This window comes from Cyprinus carpio, chromosome A12 (assembly GCF_018340385.1).
Source record: "Cyprinus carpio isolate SPL01 chromosome A12, ASM1834038v1, whole genome shotgun sequence".
In the NCBI taxonomy this organism is placed as follows: Eukaryota; Metazoa; Chordata; class Actinopteri; order Cypriniformes; family Cyprinidae; genus Cyprinus; species Cyprinus carpio.
Genome location: NC_056583.1, coordinates 20,213,408 through 20,227,766, shown reverse-complemented (window position 1 = coordinate 20,227,766; position 14,359 = coordinate 20,213,408). Strand labels below are relative to the sequence as shown.

Here is a 14,359-nt window from a genome sequence, read left to right as displayed (position 1 = left end):
CAGAATGTCAGACAGACAGATAAACAGAATGACAGAAGGACTATTAGAGCAACAGAATTATAGATAGATAGATAGATAGATAGATAGATAGATAGATAGATAGATAGATAGATAGATAGATAGATAGATAGATAGATAGATAGATAGATAGATATTCAGGAAACCTGTTTGAAAACAGTTATTATTTTTGTAGCTGAAATCACACACATTTACACACACCTTTAACCAGGTGGGAAAATGTGAACTTATCATTGCTTTTGCAGTCTTTCAGTCCACCAGGCAATGAAATACCTAAAACTCACAACCAGAGGCATGAAAGGCCCTACCGAGTGCATGAAATTGGTGCGTGAAGCAGGATTAAAGAGTCTTAGTGTCACTGTCAGCTCTACGCATTTGAATCAGAAAACGGAGACGGATATAAATAGGTCTGGCTGAAGATACATGAATTAGGTTTTATTCATGCCCCAGCCTTCAGGGCCTTGAAAGGGACAATGACGAAAAGGAAAAAGAGGCCTCCATAACTGCACAAACATAAAAGGCTGTAAAAACCAATTTGAGGTATTTTCTCCAACCGTTCCATATCACAGAAACACACTAGATGGTGTGTCTGTTTTCTAACACACACAGATACACCCCTTGTCATTCACATCTCTCCAGAGAGACTGAGTTGTTGCATGTAGCTGCATATATCTTCAGCGGTGTCCTTGCTATTGCAAAGGGATGTCAGAAAATCAATCATGCACTCAGTGGGGAACCCATGGAATTTTAGCAGCGCCGATTGGCAGAAAAAAAGATTTAACAGGAGCAATTAACTGAACGGGATATAGGGACCATCTGGCTGAGGTTTGGTTGGAAGGAACGCTTTGATTGAAAGTGCAGAACTATTTGCAGGGAGGGAAAAGACATAATGTTAGAGCCTTTAGAGGGAGTAAATTTGCTGGAGAGAAGTCAGCGAGACTACTGGGACATTTCAGCTAAAATCTGTCAAGACTAAAGTTGGTCAGGGAGTCAAAAACAGTCTCAGTGTGTTATTTATAGTCAGTGCTGCTATATTTGTACTTACCAAACTGTCCACTCCCGCCAGCGTGTGATTGGCATTATAGAGAGAATAGGTCAGCTGGTACACCCCATCATTGGTTTCACTGTTTCCATAGAAACCAACTCCCACGGCAACACTGAAAAGGCACAAGGTGAAAAGTTACAATTAGTTCACACATTGTAATCATCAGGCCCTCACGGAATATGCACGTGCAGAAATCCGCAGAGAGATTTCCACAGATCTGGAACACCTGTCATTCAGAGTTTTACACATGCCTCACTCCTTGCATGATTTTTATAAAAAAAAATTGCCTGGATTTAGTTACCACTAAGTGTGTACTTTTGACCATATTTAACCAACACTGCTGAAAAACATGGAAAAAAGTAACATACAACAAATTAATTTGTTAAAGTGGACATAACACACAGTTTTTTGGCAATCTCATGTTAATCTTGAGCACCTATAGAGTAGTATTGCATCCTTCATATCTCTGAAGAGTCTAGTTTTATCACATTTATAAAAGACAAATACAGCTTTTCCACTTCTCTCCAAAAACGGATCGAGGTCCTAGAGGCGTGCCGTTGGAGGAGCTAAAGAATCACGAGCATGCGCAGCTTTTGCATATCAATCGTCTGCAAGCTGTGACATCGACATAATAAAACGGGGACAAAAAATTTATTGACTTTAACTATCAGCACTGCCGACAACTTCCGTAACCCGAATGAAGCATCCATCCATCCATCTGTCAATCCATTGTTCTGTCCATCCACCCATCTATCCATCCATACAGCATTCTTTCTATCTATCCGTCGCTCCATCACTCTATCCATCATTTCATCGCTCTGTCTAACTCTCTGCTAACAAAAAAAGATTTTTAATAGTTTTATTATGAATTCAAGTCACCAACTGGGACCATCTGAAGCTAGTCACTGTGTAAGCCATGTCAGAAAATGTTTCCTGAGCTCAAATAAATATCATTTTGGAATGAATAGGCTCTAAATGGATCTCAAGTTAAATGACTGGAAAATAAAGGCGCTGTGGTAGGATGGGTAGTGCACATGTGCCACATGCAGGTCTTTGATATTCAGCAGAAGCCATACTGAGCCAGAGGCTAATGTTCCCCAGTCACAAATAACATAAGGGTTGAGGAAATGACAAACAAGATGGTGCCTTCTGCCAGTGAGAACAGCTCACAAACACTATGAAAGCAACAATCACTAATAACCGGATCACTACATTGCAATTCTTAATAGGCTACAATATCCCCATCAAAGAAATTATTCTAAACCAACTCTTTATACTCAACTTTGGCAACAAAATTATACTTTAAATGTGATTCCTTGTGATTAAGAAAAATTTTGCAATTTGTTTTAATTCTGTCATCATTTATTTACCCTTGTGGTGTTTCAAACCTGTATAACTTACTTTTTTCTGTGGAAAAATCTCATAAAACATACATTCAAGGGGACATATCTGAATACTAGAATGTCACAGGGACTTTGGGATGGTAAACAACCATCTTCTAACCACCCACAACACTCTAGTATCACAAGGGCAAGGATTTGGACAGCCTCTACAACTGTTTGGGCTTTATATTAAAAGTACCTGCACTCACATACACAATCCATTTGAGATAAACCATCTACAATATCAGAGAAACAAGTTCATGAGTTTTTGGCATAAAACAAAGAATATTAGCGGGAGAGTCCATTCCCTCCACCCCAAGCCACGGTCGTCTCAACAATAGGAACAGGAAGCATCTCACATAGAAAGAATGATGTCATCAAAATGGCCAGACTCATCTCTGTTCTTGGTATTTGGTTCATTAGCCCCCAGAGACCCTATAAGGTCAATACCACCATACAGGAAGTGAAGTCATATCCTGCATTTCCTTGTTCATATAAGCTGCCCTTTAAAGTCTATTCCTGACCGACCCTCCTTTGTGTTAAACATGAATTTGACGTTTGCGGACCATAATGAGCAGAGTAATGAAATGCAAAATCTGTTCTCGGTCTCGTGTCAGCTGAAGAATTGAGAAAGATTTTAGATCAGACTGACAGTGTGGAGTTGCAGAGGGGACTCCTGGGGAAATGTAAAAGTGTAATGATTCGTCCAAAGCTTCTTGCCTTTGGAGTGGGTGATGAGTCATAAAGGCACTCTCTCAAACACAAACACATAAAGAATACACAGTGCCCTAAGGCCACATGCAGTCTTATGCCGAAACGACGCATGGGAGAATGTGTGCGGCCTGGAACAGGGGACTTTATTAAAATTTTGGGAAGAGTGAATACTCATTAGCTGGATGCCTCTTGCCAAACTGCATCATTCTCCTGATCCATCTCTGATTTAAAAAGTGCATGGGAAAATTGAGCTGCATTGGGGAGAGGAAGGAGAGGGAGATAAAGAGAGATGCATGCCAGCTTTCTCATAAAATTAGCAAGAACTGACTAAAATTGGCAGATTCTGAAGATGTGCGCATTTATATGTCACAAGCTTCAATATCAGATTTGATATTTTGATATACAATAACTGCACAAATATGCAGAGTTTGTTAAAAAGATTTTATGTTTACACATACTATTCTCTAGCCATTGCTTCTTTTCTTTGTTTTAAAGAGCAGACTTAATATTAATCTAGGTCGGGTCACAATTAGGAGACGATGAGCACATGAAGCTTTGTGCTGTGCTGCTTATATTAACCAAGCAGTGAAACCGCCCATTCCCGTGGCCAAATCAAGTCGTCTGTGGACAAAGTGAGGACTGACGCTGTTCTGCTCCACTTCACAGATGATGAGGGGAAGGAGAATTATGCATGACATGACAGTCAATTATGACACTTCGTTCTACAAAAACAACTGCTCGTTCCACGCATCATGCGTCATTACGCCATTTCCACGTCACTGCACGTGTGCAGTACTTTCCAGTTTCAGTTTTCAATCCGATCAAGTGTTTACATGTCCTCTCAATCAGGTTACAAAAGGTCTACACCACCCCTTCTAATCCAATTTCATTTTCGATCAAGGTGTTTACATTAAGGCTTTTCAGTCAGACTGAGCCATCAATCCGATTACTGAGGGATTATTTGGTTGCATTTAAACGTAGCTAGTGTTTGTTTGGTTCTCAGTATTTCTGCAGACACAATGGTATTAGGCTGCTGCAATGAGCAGTTCTGAGGAATTAATGCATCAAACCTTTAAAAGGCTGAAATCGCTTAGCAGCATGTTAACTAGATATCCAAGAGTAAAAATGTATCTTCTGGGTAGTGATTTGAATGTAGAAATTACAAAAGCAAAACAAACTGTGGTTGGTCGTTTTTCAAGTCAGTTATGATGATCTTTTACTATCCAAGTATGTTGGTCTTGGTCAAAATAAGCTACAAAATGAATTAGACTTTATACCAATACTGTACTGTACTGTAATGTCTGTCTCTGCAAAGAACTAAGAACACCAGAATTTGAATCCTTTCATGGATTAACTAAAACACACTTCTCACAAAAAAAAAAGAAAAAAAAAAAAGACTTAATCATGACACAAAGCGCTTTCATCTTTCAGTGTTTAACCAAACACTTCAAATGCAAAACCTGTTTGGAAGGGGCAGCTGAGAGAACAGCTCTTTTTGCTGTACTCTGCAAGATGAATTACCCAAATTATTAACATTGTAGACGGTTGCTGGGAAAGAACTGAATCAGAATCATTCTGCTACAGTCCAAACTCATCTTCAGACAGGCAATAAGGAGGAAAAGCCTGTTTGAAAAACTTCACAAATGCATGTGCTTTGATGCTCATCATTTTATAACAAAAATCCAAGATTATAGGCAATAGCTCCTCACAGTTCATCACTGTGCTGTCTCCTCCACGCTTTTCAGATGTATATTTTGTTAGTTATGTATCAATTAATTATACATTTACATTACAAATATATCCCAACAATCTTATGTTATGCAAAGTTAAGTGAACTTAAAAGTGAACTAAGTTCACTAAGTGAACATAAAAAGTTATGTGTTAAAAAAAAAAAAAAAGATGATCTAACTGTGCTTGAGCCATCAAATTACAATTTGTGTTACACAAGAAAATCTTGACAGACTGGGCTCTGAAAATTACCTTAACATTTAATTCAATTATGCAATTCAAAAGTTTTGTTAGAACTTTTTTACTGTTTTTAAAAGACGCCTCTATGCAAGGCTGCATTTATGTGGTCAGAAATACAGTCATAAACTGTAAAATTGTGAATTAAAATAACTTAATTAACTAACATAATTTATTTGAAATATAAATTCTGTAACATTATTTTTGCAACATTACAAATGTCTACAGTAATCAGTTTAATGCATTCCCACTGAATAAAATGAATTTCTTTAAATAAATAATTCTTACTGAGCACAATCTTTTGAACAGTATTGTGCACTGCAAAAAAGCCGGCCTTTAAAAAATTATTGCAAATTATACCATTCACCCATTAAATGCATGCATGGCATATGGACAGTTAGAGTAACAGCTAGAATAATAAAGTTAAGAGCCCTTAAAATAGAACCAAAGTGCTAATGCTGTCATTTCCACAAGAACCACAGTGCCTTAAAGGGATAGTTCACCCAAAAATGAAAATTATGTCATTAATGACTCACCCTCATGTCGTTTCAAACCCGTGAGACCTCCGTTAATCTTCGGAACACAGTATAAGATATTTTAGATTTAGTCCGAGAGCTTTCTGTTCCTCCATTGAGAATGTATGTACGGTATACTGTCCACGTCCACAAACGTAATAAAAACATCTTCAAAGTAGTCCATGTGACATCAGAGGGTCCGTTAGAATTTTTGAAGCATCGAAAATACATTTTGGTCCAAAAATATCAAAAACTACGACTTTATTCAGCATTGACTTCTCTTCCGGGTCTGTTATGAGCGCGTTTCACAACACTGCAGTTTAGTGATATCCGGTTCGCGAACGAATCACTCGATGTAACCGGATCTTCTTGAACCAGTTCACAAAATCGAACTGAATCGTTTGAAACGGTTCGCGTCAACAATAAGCATTAATCCACAAATGACTTAAGCTGTTAACTTTTTTAACATGGCTGACACTCTCTCTGAGTTCAAATAAACCAATATCCCGGAGTAATCCATTTACTCAAACAGTACACTGACTGAACCGAGCCAGATAACGAACGAAACATTGACTCGTTCTCGAGTCAAGAACCGTTTCTGTCGGACGCGTCCGGTTCGAGAACCGAGGAGCTGATGATACTGCGCATGCGTGATTCAGCGTGAAGCAGACTGACACACAGCGCGTCTGACCCGAACTGGTTCTCTTGATGATTGATTCTGAACTGATTCTGTGCTAATGTTATGAGCGCGGGTAAACCGAAGGCTTGAATCAAGGGCAATCATCGCCAATGAAGTCATTACGTTGAGCGCAAAAGAACTGGTGAACCGTTTTTGGCAACCGGTTTATTGAATCAAACTGTCCGAAAGAACCGGTTCGTGGAAAAGAACAGAACTTCCCATCACTATTAGTGATCCGAAAAACCGATGCAACCGGTTCTTGACTCGAGAACGAGTCAATGTTTCGTTCGTTATCTGGCTCGGTCAGCAGTTCAGTCAGTGTACTGTTTGAGTAAATGAATTACTCCAGGATATTGGTTTATTTGAACTCAGAGGGAGTGTCAGCCATGTTAAAAAAGTTAACAGCTTAAGTCATTTGTGGATTAATGCTTATTGTTGACGCGAACCGTTTCAAACGATTCAGTTCGATTTGGTGAACTGGTTCAAGAAGATCCGGTTACATCGAGTGAACATCGCGAACCGGATATCACTAAACTGCAGTGTTGTGAACGCGCTCATAACAGACCCAGGAGAGAAGTCAATGCTGAATAAAGTCGTAGTTTTTGATATTTTTGGACCAAAATGTATTTTCGATGCTTCAAAAAATTCTAACGGACCCTCTGATGTCACATGGACTACTTTGAAGATGTTTTTATTACCTTTGTGGACGTGGACAGTATACCGTACATACATTCTCAATGGAGGAACAGAAAGCTCTCGGACTAAATCTAAAATATCTTATACTGTGTTCTGAAGATTAACGGAGGTCTCACGGGTTTGGAATGACATGAGGGTGAGTCATTAATGACATAATTTTCATTTTTGGGTGAAGATGTTTTGCTTGTAAATGACTTTAGGTGGTCAAAACAGTGCCAAATAAAAGCTCATACTCTGGCCTCAAAAACCAGGTCTGAAAGCAGGCACATACATAATGGCTAAAATAGAGCTAGTGCTTTTATCAACTGTATAAAAAGAGAGAAAGAAAGAGAAGCTTTACCGTGTCATTCAGTCTTTGGGTACTTGTCCATGCCACCAGAGGGCTTCATGGGGAAGTCGTGGCCTAAAGGTTAGAGATTTGGCCTTGCAATCCAAGGGTTGTGAGTTTGAGTCTCGGGCCGGCAGGAATTGTAGGTGGGGGGAGTGAATGTACAGCGCTCTCTCCACCTTCAATACCACGACTGAGGTGCCCTTGAGCAAGGCACCGAACCCCCAACTGCTCCCCGGGCGCCGAGCATAAATGGCTGCCCACTGCTCCGGGTGTGTGTTCATGGTGTGTGTGTGTTCACTGCTGTGTGTGTGCACTTTGGATGGGTTAAAAGCCGAGCACGAATTCAGAGTATGGGTCACCATACTTGGCTGTATGTCACGTCACGTCACTAATATACGTCAGGATAGTACCAGCCACTTTAATTTGTTGTTACTTTCACAGGAGGTCACAGGAAAGACACTAAAATAAAAAAATAACTTACTATTATAATTACAAAATCAATTCTATGAAAAGTTTTATGAAGATATGTCAGGTGTTATGAAACTCACACACTGCTCCGGGCTAAGCATCAGTCAATAAAGAATAAATTAATGATGAGGTTAAGTATGCTGTTCTAGAGTCATCGCTATCAGCCATATGCTGAGCAGTGGGTGTGAGGAATGAGCCCTTACACACGCCAAATAGGAAGCTGACAATAGGTCACAGATGTCAGAGAGCAGGTGTGCGTGAGGCAGAAAACAACTGGTGTCCTTGTACACACACATGCAGGTGAAGCAGAGCAGGCAGAAGAGAGCTCTCTCTCTTTCTCTCTCCTCTTTAACCTGTCAGTGAAAGCCACTGTGAGATATGTGGAGGTCATGTCATCAAGTGGACCATGCATCACATGGAGGTTCTGAGACAATGTCAGCCGTGGCATTTGCAAGACCTGTCTTTTCACAACAGAAAAATAGCAACTGGAAAACAACTCAACTCTAAATTCTATTAATCAAGTTCTATTAATGGACATTTTTCTGTCTTCTATTTATTTCCTTTCACTTTAATCAAAGCAGTTGAAAATGCTCTTCATGTTGTGATCTAAGGGACTCTTGAAAGAGAGCAGTACATCCGAGTACAGAGCAACCATGGCAACACATGCCGTAGATTAACGGAACATTTAAATACCAAAGAAGCTATTGCACAACTCCTGCCATTCAGCATCATAATGGAGAAAATGAGAGAAAGATTCTCACATTATGTAGTCACAAAGAGACTCTACATCTAGAGTGGCATCCAGAAAAGCACTGTCTGCAATTAGTGTCAGTTTCACCTGCAAAAAAAAATACTTACTGTGTTACTGCTATACATTGTTTTCTTCAGCTTTAGTTTGGAGTTCTGAAAGTTACAGTACATTTTGATATTAAAACAAAATTGCATCTCAAAAGATCAAGGACAACTGAATTCCTCATGATATGACCTCTTTAAATAAAACATGTAAACTGCATAAATACCTTTTATAATGCAATTTAAAAACAGGTGATTTGGCCAAACAAGATTTACACTGATCTGATATCAAATTGTTCAAACCAAATCCAAATGTATTAGTGAACAATTTTAAATTCTTATACCTATCATCTCACCTGAGAGCAATCTAGGACCCCTATAGAACTCCATCATGTCACACTGCATGACCCCACACCCTCTCTGAAACAGAAAATTTATTTGGGGCAATAATGTCACTTGTCTATCTACTTGTTCATCCATCCATCCATCCAACTAACCAAGCAACCCTACTTCTGAACACTAAACACTTCTGCTACAAATCACATTAACGTTTAATGTAGATGAAGTCAGACTTGCTGAGACATACTGCCAGTTTTAGCAAAAACACATAGATAATAGAAGGAGAGGTTAGGAGAGTTTAATGCAACTTTAAAGTTTCCAAAGCTGGCCATATACAGAAAATGCAACACCAACAAACAGCCTTCAGTGAACGACCAAGTTACAAGATATCAGCAATTCATAGTGGCCTCTGTTTCACCACAAAAGCTTTCAGAATACAGACAGTCGTAATGCTAACTTAATAATATCAACACAGATGAGTGTCATGGGATTAAGAGAGAAGATGGTGCTCTCATAAACATACGTACATTTATACACACATTCATACACAACACAAACTAATTCAACGGAGCACTTCAGGGCTCAGCATTTCTCTAGCAGCACTGGGATGATATAACAGCTGGGATAGTGCCTGCTGGGAGACTGGAGCACTGAGTTAGATTAAAAAACTCCCCTTCTGTTATTAGCATGTCAAAGTAACAGCTACTTCCTTTAATAAAGCTCTGTGCAGTGAAGCTCCCAAGAGTTAAGACCTTGAAGGTCTGGGAATGTGGCTGTCTGCAAAGATATTTATTTTTTATGACCAATTCATGACAACATGAAACCAAAACTGACTAATACACCATGACTGTCAAGCTTTAAATAAGGGCAAAAACATAGCAGTACTGGGATTAAGTTTAACACAATATTTGTTTGCTATTTATCAAATTTGATATTAGTACAGTTTGTTTTTACTCTCTGAAGACTGGTCCGAAATCAAGACGTTAATCACAATTGCATTATTTCTCTAACTCTTAATATTTTATCTAGTAATATTAACTTGAAATCTAGTAGAAGTCAACATAAAATTAAAAAAAAAACACACCTATTTTTTAAATGCATGTCACTTATCTTTTTGTGAATGATTCATCCATGCAAGTGTTTCATTTCTCCAATTTTCATGTTTCTAATCAAAAAGTGGAGCACTGAACCAAGACTCCACCATCATTTTTTTCTTATACGATAAATCTCAATATGGAAGAAAAAAATCACTACATTTGTTATATAGTGATTATTTAAGTACTAACATTAATAAATGAGTTAAAAAAGTAAATATTCTCCAAATATTATCCTAATAATTTGCCTTAACTTTAGTACACTGGCGATATATAAAAGCCAACTATCTGATTTTGAAATCATGTCTAGATTTTTCCCCATAATTGGGTCTTTAAAACATGTAAGAAATATATACATAAATATATTTTACGAAGGTGGTTTTTTTGCAAGGACAGCATAAAATTTTGGGGTCCTTGCAATCAAAAAGTTGTAAAAACCCTCAAATAAAACAAAATTTAAAAGTGAACCATACATTTCAAGTCTTCTGCAGTCATAAAATAGCTTTGTGTGAGGGCCAATTACTTTACTGATATTCTTTCCTTTTGCCAAAGCATTGTAATTGTATTTGTTATCAAATTTATTAGCAACAATTCAGGATGGAGAATGAGATTTAAGAGCTGCAACAGAGGGAGCTCTTCAGTGAACTGCAACCTACATTTCAGTTTGTTTATTACAAAAATATTATTTCATAGCTTCAGAAGACTTCCAATACAGCACACAAGTCATATAGACTGCTTTCTTAGTTTTTTTATGGTGTTTTGGGGTCCTTTTTGGAGCTTGACAGCCATGGCCACTAAGACCCAAAGCTGTTTTAGAAGTGAATGCCTCTCGTTCTTAATGGATGACGGAGGCAAAAAAGTGCACAGTGTCTCAGCAGAGGTCAGAGGGCCGTCTCGGTATGTCCGAGACTATTCAACACCCCGTTAAAGTCTTTAATACTAGTCAGACTCTGAGCGTTCCCACAACCCCTCCTCCAACTCAGACCTCTGACGGACAATGCCTCTCAAAACAAAACTGTGTTTCTACCGGTGTTAAGACAGGAATGTAGACCGCTCTCTGCATCCAAGCACAGCAGAGCAAGCTTGTTAAATGTGCTTGTTAATGTTTGCTTATACAATTATTAAATATTACATAATGTTCAAACAAATCAATATTTCATGTAAAGTAAACTGCTTACAAATGTCATTAAACTTTCATATTAATTCACATGATCAAGCACTTCTTGAAAACCTTCTAACAGATTTTAACAAGTGTTATAAAATGATTAAAACCTTGTGTTAATGCACAACACTTGCTGCTACTGAGGTGTGATCCGGGTAAGGTTAGGGACAGGTTTGGTGGCATCGGTAAGTTTGCAAAGGGTTGCTTAAGGGGTCAACAGTGTACTGGGGACAATTTGATTACTATAAGGGTACACGGTTCAATCAGTTTATACTATTTTGTTTTGATAAATAAACATGCATTTTCTTTTAAAAAATGATTTGTTTTCTCCTGTTTATTTAGGATTCAAGGAATATCCCGTTTAATGATATACTGAAGAGTAGTATAATAATATGTGTGTTGAGGCAATAAAAACATTTTTTGCACCAAAATTACAATATATGTTATGTCTTTAGCAAGTATTTAGCTAAACTTAACCAGCCACCCTTTACACAAACCTTGTTACAGTAGTTAAAGTCCAATGGCCATAAAGATATTAAATGATTAGTAATCGTTTTTAAACATTTACAAAATGATGAATAGTTTCAACTTTAGATTGGCTACTGCAAAAACATGAATAAATGATTAAAAAATGATTAGTAAAAATGTGCGAATAGGGTAAATTCAGGTCTTTCGGGACACTTTTTGCCATTGAGATGACTACTCATAAAGGTACTAATGATTAGTAAACATTTATACACATTTGCAAATGATGAATAGTTTCCACTTTAGATCGGGTACTGCAAAAACATGAACAAATAATTAACAGATTATTAAGAATTAATAGATTATTTGTTAAGATGTGTAAATAGAGGTCTACACCAGAAACAAAGACCAACAAATGAATAATCATATGTTAATCATTAGGTAATGTTTAGTAAGTTCATTAGTAGTAAGAATATAGAATATAGTATATATATTTTAACTAATGATCTGTTAAACATTATAATAACTTAATAAATGAAAGTTACTATAAAGTGTTACCTACTATGGTTTAAAAAGTCATTTATTTCTGAGCTGCAAAGCTGAAATTTCAGCAGCCATTACTCCAGTCCTCAGTGTCACATGATATTCTAATAAATCATTCTAAAGGTTTGTCTGGTGTGTTCCACACGTCAGCTCTCGATGGGCTCACATCAATGGCAGCTTGCTTGTTTAACCATGTTGAATCAGCATCTGAAATTCTGAATCAGCGAAAGTGAGAACTCTGATTGGCTTTTCAGTTTAGTGAACCAGTCAGTGCATGAGAATTAAAGCGAAAGTGATAAGAACGAGTAAGTAAATGAAGACGGCACCGACAGAGGGCTGTCCTAATGTTACGTGATCTTACCCAAGCATTCCAATGTGCAAATATTTTCAAAACAACATGAGATGCTCAAAATGAAGAAAGCTCTCAACATAACTGATATTCAACATGGTAAGCAAGCGCTGCTTTGTTTACATTTCGTATATACAGTATGTGCGTATATCTCGTATATCCTTGTTTCATTTTCTCCTTTTGAATGACAAATATATACTATTCATAGCTGCTGATATAGACAGTTAATTCCTGTCACACAGGCGCAGAACACACATGCTAGTTTGCAGTCGGCTTCATATTAAAACCTGGTTTTAAAAATTTAATTTTTGTAGCAGAATGAACTCTCATCTAAAAATATCAATTACAGTTTGATTCCTCATGATACGACCCATTAAACTCCAAAATGAGGCCATTTTTCACATCATATATAATCTGTCTCATCCATTAGTGTTCTCAGACTCTTCCTTTTGTTATGAATACGTTTTTGCAGTTTATTCACTCGCTGGTTGACACTGGGCTTTAAAATGACAAGACTCTTCATCAGCGCTCTGTGCATCTAAGAATGTTTGCTAGAGACAGCGAGATGCAGAGAGAGAGAAAGCAATGGATGGAAGAGACACAATGGAAAATAAATAAATAAAAAATAGGTGAGGAAATAATGAGGAAGATATGTCAGCCAGAAGTTATGTGCTAATTCCAAAAAGGATTTCACTAGTAATTGCCATGTTGATGCAAAGCTTTCCCATCACTCATTTCAAAACTGAAAATTGTGCTACAGATGACAACAAAGTCCTTCTTAATGAAAACATATTTAAAATTCTGCTCAACCATGCCAGAGACCACGATAACCATGATGAATATATAACCACGTCGTTCTCTCATACACTTGAGTGCTCATCTATGCTGCCTGCATCTTGAGCGGCTTTATTCTCTCAGCGTGAGAACGGTGGGTGGTACGTACCAGCAGATGAGTCCAGCAGCAACAGCAGCCCAAGTGACACAGCAAGAGTTGGATTTCTTACTTTCCTCTTCCTCCTCATCCTTCCGGCAGCAGCACAGGCAGCTCAGGTAGATGGCCAGACACAGCAGGTTCACACCGAGCCCAGCTGCTGCTACACAGCCCAGGAAGATGAGCGACTGGAACAGACAGAAACATCAGATATGAGTGTCTTTGTTAAAAGTGACAGGAAAACTTGAATTTCTTGTTCGTTGGTCTGTTTGTCACTCATAAAACAAAGCTCTCTTATCAGTCGACTCAGCCCATTTAAAGACTAAAAGTATGTTTTTCATGATCCAATCAATTCCTAATTGGACTAACCTTGACTAAACTTATAAATGTTCTTTTAAGTAAAAAAATAAAATAAAAATGTTATCAAGGTGCATCAATGCAACCCTTTAAAAAAAGGTTATTAATAAATAGAATAATAAAGTTGCAATGAAACAGAAGTAGCAAGTAGACAAATATTTTCTTCTGTATTGTGATGTACATCAGAGTGTAGTGGATTATGGGGGAGGGGGGGGGACTTCAGTTAAAGTTTAGTTGAACTTCAACTAAAATTCACTTTTTTTTAAAATTCACTGTCCACTTTTGCAAGTTTGTTGTTAATGAAGCTTGAAGCCATGACCTCCTGAGATGTTTTCCAAGCACAGACAACGCGTTACACTGATAACAAAAAGGTCCTTTCCGGCTGCAACACTCTGTCATATAACATAGAGCTCCAGGTGATAGATCCAGAGCTATTTTAATCTCACAGACTTTAATGGGGGCACAAGGTACCACTCTGCCTATGCTTAGAACTACTGTACACACACCATTGTTT

At 37.9% G+C, this 14,359-nt stretch overlaps 1 protein-coding gene across 5 annotated transcripts in view; it reads right to left on the bottom strand.

Moving 5' to 3' along the window:
- LOC109065833 (protein tweety homolog 2-like) overlaps positions 1-14,359 on the bottom strand; it is a 50,584-nt gene that overhangs the window by 20,507 nt on the left and 15,718 nt on the right. For all 5 annotated transcript variants that reach the window (XM_042768027.1, XM_042768025.1, XM_042768026.1 and 2 more), the window contains 2 exons: positions 13,501-13,676; positions 1,064-1,175 (listed from right to left, as the gene is read on the bottom strand). In XM_042768027.1, coding sequence (XP_042623961.1) covers positions 1,064-1,175; positions 13,501-13,676 — 288 coding nt within the window. The remainder of the gene's footprint in view (positions 1-1,063; positions 1,176-13,500; positions 13,677-14,359) is intronic.